The sequence below is a fragment of the Artemia franciscana genome, chromosome 20, assembly GCF_032884065.1.
Source record: "Artemia franciscana chromosome 20, ASM3288406v1, whole genome shotgun sequence".
Classification (NCBI taxonomy): Eukaryota; Metazoa; Arthropoda; class Branchiopoda; order Anostraca; family Artemiidae; genus Artemia; species Artemia franciscana.
In genome coordinates, this window is record NC_088882.1 from 21,841,735 (window position 1) to 21,861,799 (window position 20,065).

Sequence of the window (20,065 nt, forward strand, 5' to 3'; positions counted from 1 at the left end):
ATCATTTTGTAAACCCAGCTGGAGTCATAGAGAAGTACATTTGTGATTTAACTACGGAATGCCATTTCCGTAATTTGGTCATTTCTGTTTGTCCCTTGCTTGTAGTTGTCAAGGTGTGTTTTTGTTTCTGTTGTCTCTTTTTGGTTTTTTCTTTTCTTGATTTTTACTCAGCCTTTTTCTGGGCTTTCTGCCCAGTTTTTTTTTGTGATGGGTTATAAATAAAATGATGATGATGATGATGATGATGATATATATATATATATATATATATATATATATATATATATATATATATATATATATATATATATATATATATATATATATATATAGATATATATATATATATATATATATATATATATATATATATATATATATATATATGTATATATATATATATATATAGATAAATCACCAATGCAACAGCACAAACATAAAAAAAGAGAGACAGAAGGAGAAAAGGAAGACTGTTTTCCTAAATTAGTGATTAATATAGACCAGCACTTGAATGAGGCCTTAACCCTACTCATCCATACAATCTCATAGGTCAAACAGCATAGCCACACACAATCAACCATAAAGAATAATCCATGGACAGGCAGTCATGTCGTCAATAAGTATAAGTCGTCATTTACCAAACAATAGAAAAATAATATAGACAAATAATTCAGAGGCACCCAACATAAAGGGCTCATCAGGAGAATACACTGGCCTATATAGGGTTTCGCCACTCTAAATTCTCTACCTAGCACAGTGTTGTGGCTACCACAGAATATCCATGGCATCCCCGCGTCAGGTATCACCCCCAAAATACATGCCTATGAAAAAAAAAACCTGCAAATGTAAAACAACCAAGTAAAACCAAAACAAGCTTATCCTGTTAATATATCCCTCCCTTTAGCAACAATAGGTAAACTAAATATTATAGATTTTACCAAATCACAAATATTAACACATTGCAAAAAACCTGAATGAACTAAACAATTATAGAATTCATCTTTACCATGTGGCTAATTTTTAAGAAAATCCGCTCAATTAGAAACACAATTCAAAATAAATGGCGTTGCGACAACATTTCTCGAACCTCCGAAATTAGTTGAAAATTTCTTTAAGTATTTCTAGATAATTCTTTTGATATTTATTTAAAAGTTCGTTATAATGAAAACTAAATTTTTTAAATTGCAAAGTTAATTTATTTGCAGAAAAACCTCTTGATATCAATTTTTGGCTTAAGATTTTACATCTATTTTTAAAATCAATATAATTACTATAAATCCTTGCATAACGAAGTAACTGTGAGAAAAACGCTGAATATGTGATATTTGAGTGTATATTACTTTCAGGGAATGGGAAACTAATCACTTCAAAATCAAAATCATCCGTTTTATTATACACTTTAAAACTTAATTTATTATTATCACAAATATTAATATTTAAATCTAAGAAATGATCTTCATGACCAGCGCCATGACTAGGCTCAAGAATAAGCTCTGATGGATATATATTTTTAGAAATATCAATGAAATCCTTACAATTTAAGACCAAAATATCATCTAAATATCTTTTATTATTTGACAAAGCATGTTTTAAATTAATTGGATGATTCTTATCCATCATATATTTATATTCTAGTTGACTTATATATATATATCTATATATATAAAAATAAGTTGTCTGTCTGTCTGTCTGTGGATCAGGTGACGTCATGTTTCTGTGTTCACTGACGTCATGAAATTAGTTGTCGTCATTTTTGCTTTGACGGTGACGTCATTAATGGTATTTAAGACATGCGTTCACGGAAAAATGTTTAATTGTAAAATGACTGAAGGTTCGGCGATATGTACTTCATAGTGACGCTGAAAAATAAAGAAGAAAAAAAAACTGAAAAAATGTAAAAAACTAAAAAAAACTAACAAGAAAAAACACTCAAAGATAAATTACAGACCGGGACACAAATGACGACCGACACAGAGGGAATATAAATGACGACCAGGAACCTCAAAGAAAAATTACAGACTGGGACACCCGGACACAAATCACGACCGGGAATATAAATGACGACCAGGACGCAGGGACACAACTACAACGGGGACGCCGGGGGCACAGGTGGGATATATAATTGACGACTGAGACACAGGGATTGTTTGAATAAAAATTACAGACCGGGACACCGGGACACAAATGACGACCGGGACACTGGGACACGGGGAATATAAATGACGACCGGGACACTCAAAGAGGAAATACAAACTGGGACACCAGGACACAAATGACGACCGGGACACAGGGAACATAAATGCTATTTATATGCACAGACAATGGGACAGCGAAGAATGTTGTATATTCGCATGTTTTACGTAGTTAAAAATATATATTTATATCTATCTCTATTCACAGGTGGGACACAGGGACACTGCTACAATGGCGCGTAACTAATATGGCGCGTAACGACTTACGCGCGCGGGGGGGCTTGGGGGGGGGCACGAAGCGCCACCCCAACAGCTAGTATATATATATATATATATATATATATATATATATATATATATATATATATATATATATATATATATATATATATATATATATATATATATATATATATATAGTGCCGGAAGTCCAGTGGCTTCAACACTAGGCTCTTTCGCCGCCGGGCCCCAGAAGTCAGCACTTGACAGGCTTCTGTATATGGATTTCAATTGTCGCTTGTTTTCTAAAAGCAAATAATTTGAGCATTCTCTTGATATCATGACGTCCAAATGGACCTTAAATTATAAGTGTTGCCTTTGTAAATTTCTGTTTTTTTTATTGGACCTTTAACTTTTGCCTCTGCTTTTCTTTTGTATTTATGAAAGACATATCATCCAACCTTAGTTTCTTTTAATTATTCAGGTGGTGGAACGACAACTTCTTATTTCGTCTCGGATTGTCGTTTTCATTATGAGAGACACATCGTCGAATCCTTGTTTCTTTTAATTGTTCAGGTGGTGGGAAAAACACTTGTTTTTTTTTCCAACGATTTATCTAGTCCAAGTTTTTAATTTTCAAAGATATGGCTGAAATTGATGACCTTATTCATGTAAAAATACAAAATCCAATCATCATCACTGTCATTTTCAATTTGTTTGGTTCGTTTTACCTCGACTTGTCATTTCGTCATTTTCGCCATTATGAAATACGTATCGCTAAACCTTTGTTTTTGTAACACAGGTATCGCAGGTATTGATGACCTTATCCAAGTCAATGACCCAGATCCTCACTATCACAACTCCCAATGTATGTATGTATTTATTTGTAACCTATCATACAAAATAATTAAGTGATCGAGTACATTGAGAAAAAAAAAGGAAAAAAAAAAGAAGAAAGAAACAATCATCATTACTATCATTCGTAATTTTGACGCGTCTCGATTCTCGCTGTACAGGTTGATTTTGATTGAGTTGCTCACATGTTCAGCGTCGCATGTCTTCTAACTGAGTGTGCGTATGCTCTTCATTCTCATTTGCTCACATTCTCGGTCTCGCGTGTCTTCTAACCGCGTGTGTCTTTGTTCTTCATTTGCATTTTTTTTAAACGCCGAAGCTGTTCTTCTAACAGCGTGTGTATTTGCTCATCATTTTAGTTTTTTACTCGCTCATATGCTCGGTGTCGCATGTCTTCTTACAGCAGAGATTCAGAGATTCTTACAGAGAGATCTTACAGCAGAGAAATGCAGACAATGGGACAGCGAAGAATATTGTATATTCACAAGTTTTAAGTAGTTAAAAACATATATATATATATATATATATATATATATATATATATATATATATATATATATATATATATATATATATATATATATATATATATATATATATATATATATATATATATATATATATATATATATATATATATATATATATATATATATATATATATATATCTATATTCACAGGTGGGACACGGGGACACAACTACAATGGCGCGTAACGACTTACGCGCGTGGGGGGACTTGGGGGGGGGGGAGCGCCCCCACCAACTAGGTGTTGGTGTGGCGGGAAGTCCATGCGAAGTTATTATTTTTGCTATTTATTATATATATATATATATATATATATATATATATATATATATATATATACAAAATTAAGTGAATTTGTAGATCCTTATATTGCAGTGGGGTTTATCTTTGCTGCTCTTGATGATCTATAGCTTTTTAATTAGATTAGCAGGTTCATAACATAAAATAAGCATGAAAGGCAATGTTCAAGGAAGTTCTGGACAGCATTCACTCATTTTCATCCCCAGGGAGTCTATTGATTTCCTGGTCATAGTCTTTCCAGGTTTCCCTGTTTGTCTCTCATGTAGCTCGTAGAAAACTTTTCTATACACTATTGGAAGATGTTCTTTTTGAATTGTTTAGCGGTTCTGAACTGAAGACTAAAACTAAAAAAAAATTCTGCTGAAATATAGCACAACGTTGTAGAGATACGCACTTTAGGAGTTGATACAAACAAGTTTTGTTCCAAAAGGAGAGAAGATATTAATGATATTTCCACTACAAAGCTACCCGATAGCCTATTAGTGCCCCAATAGATGTAGAGAAAAAAAAACGGTAAAAAGATGCCGTCAATACAGAATATCATGCTTGGAACCACTTTTCTTGTTTTTGAAGCTAATGTTCTTTCCTCGTTATTCAAGCCGTGGGACAGCTTGTTTCCTGTATAAGGGTGTTTGACAAGGAATTTTTAATAGTAAATTTCTCTTTTTGATCTGACTCTAATTTTAGAAGCTATGGGCTATTTTTTTACTGTTCGACATGCTCGTCTCTTACTAGGTCTCTAGCTACCGCTGCAACTCAGATATAGATCTTACCATAATAAGTGCCGATATCTTGACATTATTGATAACGACATAACAACCAAATCTTATTGCCTGCGCATTACGAATCATGCCGTAATTTACATCCTACCTTGTTTCCTAATGAATACACATTGTACTGAACGATGTTATTAGAATCAGGGCCGACAAGGGGAGTTGCATATGATAAATTATGACCGAAACCTGGATCAGGGCCTTTCCAAGATCATTTTGATGCAGACATTTATGTTAAGTCTGAGTTGCTTTTTCTTTCTGTTTCTTTCTACCGAATAGAAAATTGGAAATAAAAATATCAGCCATCTAAACCATCTGAAAAATTTACTATGACCTCAAAATGTCATTTTAGGATAGGTTCAGGGCATAGGTGGATCCAGGAAAGAGGTCCCATCCACTTTGGTCTTGACTGGCGAGTGAAGAGAGTCTTCAAAATTCTTCCCTACGAATATGGTGAGCTGAAAAAAAAGAAATGGTCATAAAACTACAATCATTCGCCGTAACCAGTTAGCCAACGAGTCTAATAAGAGCTCCAAATGCTCCAGCTGAGGATCGAATATTTCCTATTCTTTTTACTTTTCAAAAATAAAACAAAAAACAATTGAACTATTTAGAATTCAAGCCTTTGAATTTTTGGTTTAGGTTATTTTTAGGTTTTAAACAAAGCTCTCGTGCATAAACCATTTTTAGAAACAAACAAGACTATGTTTGCATAAAAATGTACTTAAACATAAGATCCATACTCTAGAAATCCTGAAAACTTTTCGACCAAACAACATCAAATATAAAGCATTAATATAACCGTATTTTGTTTCTTCATTTTTTTATGGTGTTTAATCTATGACCCCAATACTGTATAAACCAAGTCTTAAAGTTAATTCGGGAAATTAGTGTTCAGATTGATTCAATACAAATCCTAGCAGCATCCTAGAAATTCAGGACTATGTGCCTAATTTTGCAGTAAATTAGATCAATAGTGAAATTAAAGCCAAAATGACACTTTAACTGTGTTTCCCTAACTTCAAACGCTGTTGTGCTACATTATAGCCCTTACTCAACTTAGGTCAAGAGAAGGGACCTGAAACATCCTATTCTCTTTCAATTCTAGAACACAGACATTTCATGAATTCAGAAAATTGTGTGAGGGAAACAAAATGTAAAATTTATGCTTCTACTCCTTCCCCATGTATAATGTTAAAATATTCAAGTTAAACTGGTAAATCTTTTATGAATAAACATTGTAATTTTGCTTTTAGGCGAGTTCAGATCCTTGGGAACATGTAACTAAGGTCCGCTATCCAAAACGAGCAAAACCTAAGCCAAACATGATTGTTTTATTTTTCAATTATACATTTTAAAAATATGTCTTTTTTCAGATGGATTATATTGAAAATGCTCCCTGTTTTCATTCCCCTTTCATTTAAGCTTGATTGTAATTATGATTACATGTCTTTATATACCCTGAATTATTAAACAGTTTTAAACTGAAACTGATAAATTCTCCAGTAAGAATATTTCTTCTCAATACATGTAAACACAAAAATGCTTCTGTTTGTATTTTGGTCTGCTAAGAAAGTTTGTACCGCGTAAGCTTCCTATTTTTAGTGTCTTTGTTTCTTGTATTCCATTTTTCCCACCAAAAAGATGTATAAGAAGGAGAAGAGGAAAAGAAATATAGATTTCACCTACAAAAACGACTTTAGATGCAGAACTTTTATTTTATCATCCCATTATAAAATATAAAACTGTGGAAGAAAATTTAGGCAATTTAATCAATATTAAAGAAAACTATAAATCATATCCTAACTAATAAAACAAGGGCTTAGTGAGGTCAAAGGACAAACTGCCGCCTTTTTCATAAATGTTTTGAATTATTTGTTCGATTTTAAATTGAAACAACCAAAATTTAGTTTAAATTGCAAGAGTTTTCTTACTCCATATTTTTAACATTAATGTTATCTGGTTTATTAAAGAGGTTCGGTATGCCGTATTAGAATTCTTGAACCGAACAAAGAGACTGAATATTGTATAATTGTTATTTTTTCTTTATTTTATTCTTCTTCTTCTTCTTTATACTCTTCATTCCCTTCCTATTAATAAATGTTGTGTATTTATTTGTTTCTTTGTTCTAATTAGTTTTTTTTTTAATTTCTGATATTTTGTGCTGTGTTTTGTAGATTAGATTGTGATATACTCTGTACGGGTTTGATCACTAAATAAAATCATTCATTCAATGCTGGATAAGGGAAATCCTAAGATAGACCAACTATTAAGAAGGAATTTCAGCATGTATACTTTTTGTCAATTTTGTGTATGTTTGACTATTTTTAGTGAAATACTAAAAAAAACTCTAGCAGAAATTAAATAGAGAAAATGTGCCATCATTTTTTGTTTGCTTTTGTTCCACCATTTTGCAACTAAACAAAAAAAAATCCTAAAGCTCACTTTCATATTTAACGTGTTTTGATTTTGGACTACTGATTTATTTCATGCATAAGACAAGAAGTAATATTGTAGCCTGAAGTATTCAAGAAAAATATAAAAGATATGTGTAAGTTTGAAAAGTTAGAAACTGTGCTAAAACTCATTCTTAACAAAGAAGAATTAATGGTTTGCTAGTCATAGGACAATTTTATTTCTTAGTTCTATTAATATTTTCCTTCGATATTTTGTTCTTATCCTACCTTCGTCACATTTTTCTACTGTGGCCTTACTTCCTACCCAATCTCAAAGAAAATAGGAAAATGAATACGATTGTTCCACAGTATCCTATAGTTATACTCAGCAGAATTAGTAATACCCCGCTAGCAATACAAGATAAACTTGAAAAGCAGAAATTCCTGTAAGGAAAACCTCCCAAAATAGAAACTTGTTTGTACAATACAAATTCAAACTTGAATAAGCTTAGACCACCCGGGATTTTGCCAGGCTGGTGTAGATAATGCTGATTGTCATTGTTGTTGTGTTTTTCGTTGAGACCACTTGAGTTTTTACTCTTAACCTCCAATACTCTTTGCTCTAGCCATTTAAGGATTATGGTCAAGTTTTCATTTTCTTTTAATTTTTTTTTGTCCAAATGAACTATTTCACTGCATATTCATACGCCACTTTTCGTTTTAGGTAAAATTACAGAAACCATTTGTTTCATCGAAAACAAAATTCGATCTGGAGTGCAACGAATCGTTGATCACGATTATTTTCAACGTGCCATCTTGGGATGTATTCTTGTCAATACACTCTCAATGGGGATTGAATATCATAATCAGGTATGTAATGTTTACCTACAATGCTTCCGCAGTTTTGTTGCCAATTGTAACTAAGCAATGATATTTCGAATAACATGAACTGTTGTAGCGGATTAGATGTAATGTCAATATTGGAGTCCAGTCCAAGTATACCCTTTGTAATTCTATTTTTCCAACGCATTGTCTTAAAAACTAGGTAAGTGTGATTTTAAGTTTCATTACACTGACCAAGTTATTTCCCAATAATTTTGAATAGTCTATATTTCAAGTTATTATCATTTTATTGGGATGAATTGCCAAAAGCCTTCTGCTTTTGACTGTTTGACTATTTCTGCTTTCTGCTACTGTTTCAATATGCTATAAATGAGCTGAATTCCAAGTGAGAAAAGCTCTAGTGTAGGGGTAGGTGACTTTAAATTTTGCTGCCTAGATGTGCACCCATATTCCTGAAATCCATGTCATGCTGGAATTCGTATGTTTGAAGATAGAGTTGCTCGAAGTGAACCAGTCTGACGTGTGTTCCCTCTATTAGCAGTTTCCTTCATCTCATTTTTCACTTTTGTCGACATAATATACCTCTTCCGACTCTTTAGCGTCCAGGGATTGTCTATAGAACAGTCCAAATTAACTAGATATTTATCAAGAAAAGTCCTTAAGATTGCACATTACAGACAATAACTAAATATTTTAGAATGATACTTGATTCCACCGAAATTTCTGTGTAGTTACTGTCATAATTATCATAATCACCTAACTTCAATATAAATGAGCAACATTTTGAAACTCGGCTGTGATAATTATAAGTGCGACATACACCATTTCGTATATTTTTAGGAGAGCCAAAAAACAAAAAAAAAATCTATTCTACACTAACTTTTTATGCTCTTTCCAGTGGTATAAATTAGAGCTAATTCAAAAATTTTCTTTTTTATGAAGTATGTCTGCTTTTTCCTGAGAGAATCCTCTTCTGTCAAAAGTATTCTGATTTAGTTTCAAAATTAATCCAATTTATAGCACTATTCTGACTGGACCAGTCGATTCCGGGTGCTGAGTTTGCCCATGACACATACGTCACTCATCTTCGACCGAAATAGCCTATAGGCTATCAAACTTTTAATTATGCTGACAGCTGAGTGGTCAGACTACATTGTTGAATCCTTTTCTACCAGCAGCCTAGTGTAAAGAAAAAGAAAAAAAAAATGTGCCTAAATTTAAAGAAAAACGAAAGGTATGCGAACCATTATTGTCAAAATTTTCGAATTTATTTTAATTGCAATTTGTAATGAAAACCAGTTCCTCACAAACAGGGGCACCAGGCTCATTTTAGGTCCATATAGTATGCTGACTTAGCTATACAAATCAAAATTGTAATGCTCTCTATTCATTTGATTTTTTTCTTTACGTAAATTGTAAACTTAATAACTATATTTTTTTTTATTGCCTTTGTTTTTAGGTGTTAGGTTTTAGCCATATTTCCATCAGGCCACTCAGCGTGTCCCCAGGTGGCGATAGGGGAACGCCTTACAGATATTTACGGTACCTGCATAGTAGGCAAAAACCAAGGGGGGACTTTGTCCCTGGGGGTCCATAATAGAAACTGGGGCACCATCGCCTATGGCCGTAAATTCCGGTGAAGGAGGAAGACGACCTATCATATGTACACTTAACGGGTCCCACTGACGTGTACACACGTCCTTTGGGTTACAAACCTACCCCCAGTAATGTGTTAAATTGCATGGTGAGGCAGGACATCATCGTTGGAGGGTTCTCTATTGGAAGTCAACTGCGTCAGGGCGTAAGATCCAGGTTTATGGAAAACAATCTCTGCAAAGGGCTGCCTTGACCCTTTCCAAGTACTTGCAAGACTGGGGACCTTGCGATCAACTCTATTCCCACTCTTGGATGGGTGCTCCTCCAGAAAATTGTAGCCTAGTAAATGTCACAGCATTCACACAGGATTCTGATTAAAGGATAGTTCTTCTCGGCTTGGTCTGTTTTGGTGGGTGTTTTCAGGCTGAAAAACCTCTTCCTAGGTAATTTATCTACTATTGGTTGCCTCCCCGTATTAGTATAATATTTGTTGGCATGAGTATATAATGAGTCGGAGGTAATAGGCATGAGACTGTCTGCGCAGGATTTTAACTCTTGTTTATAGAATAACGTCGCCAAGTGCTGAAAACCATGTTGTGACCAAGAAAGGCCCAAAATTGCACAAAGCTTGCACAAAGTGCTGTTACTTCTCCAACCCTGTTTAATAATATTGTCATTGTGCCACAACAGAATGTTCTAACCAGATGTATATTTAAAGGTATTGATGCTTCACTAGCTAACTATGCGGATGACATCTTTGATATAAGTAGAACTGAAGTTGGAATTGAGGAAACTTTTCGAATTCTCGACAGGAAGTATAAACTTATTGGTCTTCGATTTAATGAGAGAAAGACTGAGTTTCTGGTGTTCAATCACAGCTTAGATTGCCGGACAAATGTTTAGTTTGGTGAATGTCACTAAAGCACAAGATACACTAACGTATCTTGGTGTACCGATTGGGTCAAATCTTCACGCCTCAAGTCTACTTTTGAAAGATTTTTGGCCAGAAAATCTAGGAATGTGTATAGTTCACTAATTGCTTTAATGTTTAAATTTTTACCGCCGTATCTTAGCTTGTGTTTATAATGCATTTGCTGTTCCGCATCTACTCGTCCTTGCACGATTTTCGTTTCTTCTTACTACTTAAGATATTAAGGACTAGCTGTTGGGGTGGCACTTCGCGCCACCCCAATACCTAGTTGGTGGGGTGCTTCGCGCCCCCCAAGCCCCCCGCGCGCCTAAGTCGTTACGCGCCATATTAGTTACGCGCCATTGTAGTTGTGTCCCTGTGCCCCACCTGTGAACAGATATATATATATATATATATATATATATATATATATATATATATATATATATATATATATATATATATATATATATATAAATATATATATATATATATATATATATATATATATATATATATATATATATATATATATATATATATATATATATATATATATATATATATATATATATATATATATATATATATATATATATATATATACTAGCTGTTGGGGTGGCGCGAAGCGCCACCCCAACACCTAGTTGGAGGGGGCGCGTCGCGCCCCCCCCAAGCCCCCCCGCGCGCGTAAGTCGTTACGCGCCATATTAGTTACGCGCCATTGTAGTTGTGTCCCTATGTCCCACCTGTGAATATAGATATATATATATATATATATATATATATATATATATATATATATATATATATATATATATATATACATATATATATATATATATATATATATATATATATACATATATATATATATATATGTATATATATATATATATATATATATATATATATATATATATATATATATATATATATATATATATATATATATATATATATATATATATATATATAATATATATATATATATATATATATATATATATATATATATATATATATATATATATATATATATATATATATATATATATATATATATATATATATATATATATATATATATATGTATGTTTTTAACTACATAAAACATGCGAATATACAACATTCTTTGCTGTCCCATTGTCTGTGCATATAAATAGATTGTCAGGTTTACCGACTCTTGAACATGCAACATATAATGGTCCATGGGAAAACAATCCGTATTCAGATCTATACCTCATGATTCTCATGATTGCCCTTGAGCTTTGTTGATGGTGATTGCTAATCGACCATTCCCTGTGTCGCCGTCGTCATTTATATATCCCCCTGTGCCCCCCGGCGTCCCCGTTGTAGTTGTGTCCCTGTGTCCCGGTCGTCATTTATATTCCCTGTGTCCCGGTCGTCATTTGTGTCCCGGTGTCCCAGTCTGTGATTTCTCTTTGAGTGTCCCGGGCGTCATTTATATTCCTTGTATCCCGGTGTCCCGGTCGTCATTTGTGTCCCGGTGTCCCGGTCTGTATATACATTGGTTGGTTTTTGAATTGGTCTTTTTTTTAGTTTTTAGTTTTTTACCTTTTTTTTTAGTTTTTTTAGTCATAGCTCATGATTCTAATGATTGCCCTTGAGCTTTGTTGATGGTGATTGCTAATCGAACATTCCCTGTGTCCCCGTCGTCATTTATATATCCCCCTGTGCCCTCCGGCGTCCCCGTTGTAGTTGTGTCCCTGTGTCCCGGTCGTCATTTATATTCCCTGTGTCCCGGTCGTCATTTGTATCCCGGTATCCCGCCTGTGCCCCCGGCATCCCCGTTGTAGTTGTGTCCCTATCTCCCGGTCGTCATTTATATTCCCTGTGTCCCGGTTGTGATTTGTGTCCGGGTGTCCCAGTCTGTAATTTTTCTTTGAGGTTCCCGGTCGACATTTATATTCCCTGTGTCCCGGTCGTCATTTGTGTCCCAGTGTCCCGGTATGTAATTTCATCAGTTGACAAACATGACGTCAGTCGACAAACAACTTCATGACGCATACAGCTCACTCCTTATAATGACGTCAGTCGACAAACATGACGTCAGTCGACACACAAACATGACGTCACTCGACACACACACACACAGACAACTTATTTTTATATATATAGATATACAATGGTGTTTCTACGAGTATGTGAAATATATGCTACGGCTAACTGTCTGGAGTAACAACAGCTCCTGGTCCTCGCGGCACGGAGTTGCTACTCCAGTGGCCGCGGTGCAGGAAAGGAATTAGACATATTGGAGCCAGATTACGTGTGAAAGAACCTTTAAAATTGTCCTTCATTGATGATTTGTTTGTTCTTACATATAAATGTCCTTATTGGTATTCTATTTTCTTGTCAGTTCTTCTTTGTTTTGATTTTGTCTGTATTTTTTAGAATTTATTTGTTTCTTTCCCTTTTTCTTCTTTATTACTCCATCACTGTTGTATGTAAATAATATTAATAAAATGTATTATATACACATGGATAAATATATAAATATATAAATATATATATATATATATATATATATATATATATATATATATAATATATATATATATATATATATATATATATATATATATATATATATAATATGTATATCGATAAATATATATATATATATATATATATATATATATATATATATATATATATATATATATATATATATATATATGTATATATATATCTATATATATATATATATATATATATATATATATATATATATATATATATATATATATATATATATATATATATATATATATATATATATATATATATATATATATATATGGCCAACCGTCTAGGGCTAAATGGAAAGTAGGTTGTCCGTGGCTGGTGTGGGAAGATGTAATAAAAAAGATTTAAAGGAGATGGGAACTACCTGGGAGGGTATAAAGCGAGAGTTTTTGGATAGGTTAGGATGAAGGAGGAGCGTGCGTAGCTGTGCTGGTGTCAGGTGGCTTGGTGCTGCGGTGAGTTATTAGTAGTAATTAGTAGTACTCACTTTCCAGCTTCAAGAATAGAATGTGAGCTTTTACATAAGAGGTCTCATATTTTCATTAATCATGATAAATCGAATTATTTTCTAAGCTAATAAGGACTTTGGCTGCTTACCTTCTAGATTAAAGGATCAAATCTTCTAAGCCTTTTCTATGATTACTGCTTTCTTAAACAGTTTTTTCTGTCTCTCTCTGTTTCACAACTTCTCTAATATATTTTAAATATTCTGTAGGCTGTAAGTAATGGCCAAAATATTTTTCAGCAAAAACTATTCTTCGTCTTTTGTGAAGGTTTTTGAATAAAATTTTGATAGAATCTCTTTGTTCTGTGATTGTTATCGTTCTTTAGCAATAATTCTCAGAAGTGTTGATTTTCCAAAAGGAAAACATCTTTGCATTGAATTTGATTATGAGTCAAAATCAAACCTTTGAATTAATGCTGGTCTATTGTTTCTCCGAATCAGTTTGATCTTATTTAGCTTTGAAAGAGAATTAGAAACTTAAACAGAAAGTCACGTTAAACTTGCAAGAATACTAAAAAGACAAGCACTTTGTTTAGATCTTTCCTATAGGAATATTATCCTGCCCAAAGCCAGAGAACTTTTTCGACCTTGTTTGAAAACGAGCTATTGGCTTCCTATGAATTCTTAAGGGAGGTTGAATTAATTTGTAATACAACGGGGCTTATATGTTAACAGTGAATTCGTTTAGGGGGGGGGGGGCATGGGGGCATTTTACCCCCAACAATTTGGATAAAAATATTATTATGTAGCCCACCTCCCTTGACTCTCCAGATGTAGACTCCTCTTGACCCCCCAAAAAACAATGCTGGAGCTACATCCCTGTATATTACCCGTAACACATTTTTCCTTGATTAAGAAATTGAATATAGATGTATATTAGGGTATTGCTTGTTCAGAACAAATACTTTGTTCTTACAATGAAGATGTTCAAAGCATTAAAGAAGCGAAGCAAATATCATAGTTTTTTTTTTTACTATTTTCACGAGTGAGGTATGGGAGTACAGGGCTTTTGGAAATAGGGTGTATTAGGATGACTTGACTTTGACTTAAGTCCCGTCTTGCCTTTGTGGCTGTATTGGGGCTTCTTCTCTTCTGAGCAAATGATGAATGTGGCGACGGTAGTTCGATCTATCTGGTGCTAGGCGAAGTAGCTGGGGGAGGTTATGGGCCGGGAAGTTGTCGGTCCATCTCTTACGAGGTCGGCCTCTAGGGCGCGTGCCGTGAACCCGTAAGAGAAGGAGTTTATCGATGTTTATCGAGTTTATCGAGGAGTTTATCGACTTTATTGATGTATTAGGATATCGAGTATCAAATAGGCTGCGATAAAAAAATGGGCTAATTAATAAGAGGGTTTTGTATTTTTTTTTCGTCGTTTCGGTTTTTGGCACCCTATCTAGTTATTTCATTTTAAAAACCTTGTTCCCCCATTCATTATTATTGGTTACTCTATGCTTATCCGTTGAGATAGTCGGTTTTCAGCTATGAACGTCGACAGAGGTTAGGTTGGATTCAACCTTATAGAACAGACAAAAAAAAATAAAAAAAATCAGATTTTAAATTCGTATAATAATCGATCCCCCATCCATCTGCTTTTCGATAGTAAAACCATTATTGAAAGAGACTTATTGTACGAGGATGCTACTGATAAGAAAAAAATTGACTGAATACCGGTTTTCAGATTTCGTTCAAAATTGAAATTACAATCAATATTTTCATTCTCAAAAGGAAAAACATGAAACAAGTCACAACTAGTCCTATTAACAGCCAATTAATAACACAATTGCAATAAAAACAAACAAAAATAAAAGAAAACTTTCCAAAAAAGAATTTTTTCAAAGATAAACAAAGAACCATTTTATAGTCCAAGAGGATAAGAAATGAATCCATACAATAATTCAAGCTTCAAACGAAGATAATTTATTATCAATGATTAAGTGTAATACAAAACAAAAGAATTAAAAAAAAATAATTGTCTCAATCATAAAAATGACGTGTACAACCAGGGACGTATCCAGTATTTTTTTCGGGAGGGGGGGAGGTTACAAAATAATTTTTTCAGTTGAAACTATCAGGGTTACAATAACTTAGAAAACATCAAAAATTGGCTTATACTTGTTTTGATGCGGTTTTACGAGTCGGACAAACATTCGGGGGGGGGGGTCTCAAACTCCCTAGGCCCCCTGAATACGGTCTTGTATAAAACTATAGATAAATAGATACTAAAGAGAACAGAAATTAAAATGAATAATCACGCTAAATGTTTCTGTTAACGCATGGTTTCTTACTGTCCACTAAAAAAAAAAAGTCTAGAATAGATTCTAGTCCGGCAGAGACTCATGGGACCAAAAATATAAACAGAGATTTAAAAAAAATCTTAAGACGATTCCGCTCTGCAGTCTCATCCCAGACTAAGATTCAAGGTGTACCTGTCCCTCCTCCAAGCATTCCTTAAAAGTTTCAGTGTGACCCCCATTGCTGTTCCAAGAATATTGTAAATACGCCTTTTGTATTGCTTGCCAACACATAGTGTGCTTTGATTATCATGGATAATTACATAATATCGCTACTTAACCATAGATAATTACAGTTGCAATAGGGGTTGCAGTACAAAATCTTTGAGCGAATAGGATAGAAAATGTTTTTATCCCTCTTTCTTTATATCCTCTCCGAATAAAAATTTTTGAACTATTGGCCTCTCTCCCCTAATACTCTCTGCGAGTTTCAAATTGATTCCCCAAGCCATTATCTAGGTATTTTGCATACCCTATTTGGATAGACTGGTACCCACGAGGTCGTCTGAATTACATTACTGATGGAAATGGATTCGAAATCCCATAGGGTCTGTAATGCAAAAAGGCTTAGATGGATCGAGGACACATCATTTTACCCCCTTTATCGGTCCCCTTCCCCAAATCAAAATTTTAGGTCCATTCACCCTCCCCCTAGCACTTGCATTAAATTTCAAATGATACTACAAGCCTGGTACCACATAATGCAGTTGAATTACCCCGCTAGTTAGACGCGAATTGATTTTAGTTCCAATGGGGCCGACTGTGCCAAACGTTTAAATGAATAAGTAAAATAACACTCTTAGCGGCTTCTCCAACACAAGATCTAAAGTTCTTCTCACTATCTGACAGCAACTGTATCTCTAAGCCGTATTTGAGATAATGATGTTATGCTACTTTGATAGTCGAGATCTGTTTAATTTTTATATTTATGTCTTCTCTCTCCAATTACTTGAAGTATGAGGTCAACTTGACCCCTTGCACCACTTATAAGATTCAATTTGATCTTCCAAGTTCCAGAGACATTAAGGATACCCTATTTTGGTAATCTGGGTACATACAGTGTATTTTGGTTTACTTTACGAGTCCTGCATAAGCGAATTTTGGTGTCACTGGAGCATAAAGTGTCTTGTTTTTTAGGCAGATTTGAGCTGAAAATTGGCATATTCCTTTTCTCCCCCCTTTCTGAAAATAAAATTTGAGGTGCTCAATCCTCGTGAACCCAGTACTGCCCCGTCACCTTTAATTCTCAGGCCACTAGAACGTTCAATATCCAGTTCCACTCTCCAGTGTTCCAACAAGCACCCATTCCAAACGGTGCGGCCAGATAACAAATAAACAAAATAATACATTAAACTATATAAATAATATATTAATAAATATTAATGAATATAATGCACAATGTTAATTAATTGAATTAAATTGAATTGAATTGAAAGGCATATTGCTCTGTACTTAGGAAGTGCTGAGGCGCGACCCCTGATTAGCTAGTATTAGATTGGATTGGATACTCCATTCAATACTTTCTTTATTATTTTCTTTTTTTAGCCAGAAGAGCTTACAATTACAGTAGAAATTAGTAATGTTGTCTTCTCCTGCATATTTGCTGTTGAAATGATTTTGAAGATAATAGCAGAAGGTCCATGCGTATATATTACTTCAGGATTCAACATGTTTGATGGAGGAATAGTTGTATTAAGGTAACCCATTTTGTTTATACTTTTAGTTAGTTTAATATCATACTATAAAGTTACAGATAAAAGTTAAATTAAATAATATTTAAATTGAATATTCAAACCTTCAGTGAGTAACTTGATTATATTAATAAAGTGGTGAAATAGATTACTAGAGCTTACTCATAATCAAAAATAATAGTTTTTCACTTTTTCAATCTGTTCTAAGTAGGAAGGATTAGGGAGGGGGAGGGGAAGAAATTGCCAACGAGAAAGAAAACTCGTTTTTCTTTAGAACCAGAACAATCTTTAACAATCGCAGTAGGACCGTGTCTGAGCTTTCTGAGCCACCAGTTTATGTTACACGCAGCATAATCTCGTAAACCCAATTTGAACAGAAATCTAAATTCTAGAATGGTCTATGTACTCTTTTGTAAACCATCTCTTATCGCTCACTTTGTTTTCAAAATAAACTAGATTCAATTAAGTTTCAACCAAGAGGAGAAACGGAGATCAATGGAAGGAATTTCTTTCTGTAGTTTAATTACAGCATTGTTAAAAAGTATGTTTCTTAGTATAAAAAAGCTTCAGTATAAAAAATAGGCTAATCTGGTTAGTACTCTTGAAGGTGCTTTCTATCGTTGGTTTCAAGGTTACTACTGAGATCATAAAGGTTATAGGCTGCAATGATTCAAATGCCAGAGGCCCTTAGAAAATTTACATTTTACAGTTTAGAAAAGAAAGGAAAATATACTAATGTTATGTCTGTAATGTCTTATTAAAAAAAAAAAAAAATCTGGACCAAGGGCTAGAAAATGAAATGAGGAATTTTTCAAGTTTGGAATTTTTATTTTGTTTTTGATTCTTTTGAAATTTAAATAAAACGAAGGAAACATTTACCCAAAAGATCCACTGAAACAGCGACAAAAGAAATTCCGAGGAAAAGTGGACCTAAAACAGGCTATAAGGAATATATTAATGTATGTTGGTGTGTTTGTATCCATCTCACATGTATATAATATCAAAATTTTTATCAATAAACCAAGAAGCTTAATACGCTTACAAAACTTTTCTTGGTACATAGTGAAACTTTGCTAATTTAACTACATGGAAACCTTATGAAAACTATCGTTTAATAAATTAAGTAATTAATCGAAGATTTTGTGCAATGAATTTTTTTCAGTTCACTCCTCAACCACATGAGGAGTGGCGCCCCTCGAGGAAATTATAGCCTAGTAAACAACACAGCACTCGTACGGGATTCTGATTATTGGATAATTTTCTGGGCTTGGTTTGTTTTGATGGGCGTTTTCGGGCTGAAAAACCTCTTCCTAGCTAATTTATCTACTATGGGCTGCCTCCCCGTAGTAGCATAATATTTGTAGGCATGAATATATAATGAGTCGGAGGTAATAGGCTTGGGACTGTCTGTGCAGGATTTCGACTCTTGTTGATAGAAGAGCATCGCCAAGTGCTGAAAACCATGTTGTGACCAAGATGGGCCCAGGATTGCACAAAGCCTCCAACTTACTGGAGGTCCCAGGGACTTCTTGCTGTCCGGTTCTTAGCCGGCTTAAGCGCTTCGGTGTAGACTTGAGAAGATATGTTGGTTCCCATCCTGCACTGGTATCCGGGATCACAGCTTTTCCAGAGGCCAAAATAAATTCAAAGATTTAAAGAACATGAAAATTGGAACTTGGAATGTTACGACGTTAAAAAATGACTATCGCATCGACATTTTGACTGACGAATTCAGACAGTTTGAACTGGATTTATTAGGAGTTTCAGAAACTCATATCCCAGGGGTAGGAAGCATGAAATTAGGTGACATAGAATTTGTTTACTCAGGCAGGAAGGATGGGGTACATAGACAGGGAGTAGGGCTCATGATGAATAAGGAAGCTGCTAAGTCTTGTTTAGGCTGGGAAGGTATTAATAATAGAATACTAATTGCTTATTTTATGACTACAAAGTTTAGGGTATCAGTTATAGTAGAATGTGCCCCCATTGAACCAACTGATGGAGATACTAGTGACTCAGATGAATTTTACTTACAGTTACAGGAGCAAATAGACAGGGTGAAAAGGTAGAGGATGTGCCGACCACGTTTTCACTCTTAGGTTAATAATTGAGAAGTCCCTTCGATATCAAACACCTTTGGTCCTTAGTTTTATCGATTATGAGCAAGCTTTCGATTCTGTTGATAGAACAGCGTTAACAAAGGTCTTATCGTTATATGGTATACCAGAAAATTACATTAAAGTGATTTGCGCTATGTACGAGAATAATACTGCTGCGGTTAAGGTAGGAAATGAGGTTAGCAACTGGTTTTGTATTAAATCAGGAGTTAAGCAGGGTTGTGTTCTATCCCCCTTTATATGGATCATTTTGATGGACTTCGTCTTAAGGGGCACAGGAAAAGCAATTGGAGACCATGG

General features: G+C 34.1%; 1 protein-coding gene across 1 annotated transcript in view; it reads left to right on the forward strand.

The window, feature by feature from the left end:
* Positions 1-20,065, forward strand: part of LOC136040022 (voltage-dependent T-type calcium channel subunit alpha-1H-like) — a 351,811-nt gene that overhangs the window by 176,300 nt on the left and 155,446 nt on the right. Inside the window, exons 13-14 of the mRNA XM_065724088.1 lie at positions 7,987-8,132; positions 17,503-17,654. Of these exons, the coding sequence (XP_065580160.1) occupies positions 7,987-8,132; positions 17,503-17,654 (298 nt within the window). The remainder of the gene's footprint in view (positions 1-7,986; positions 8,133-17,502; positions 17,655-20,065) is intronic.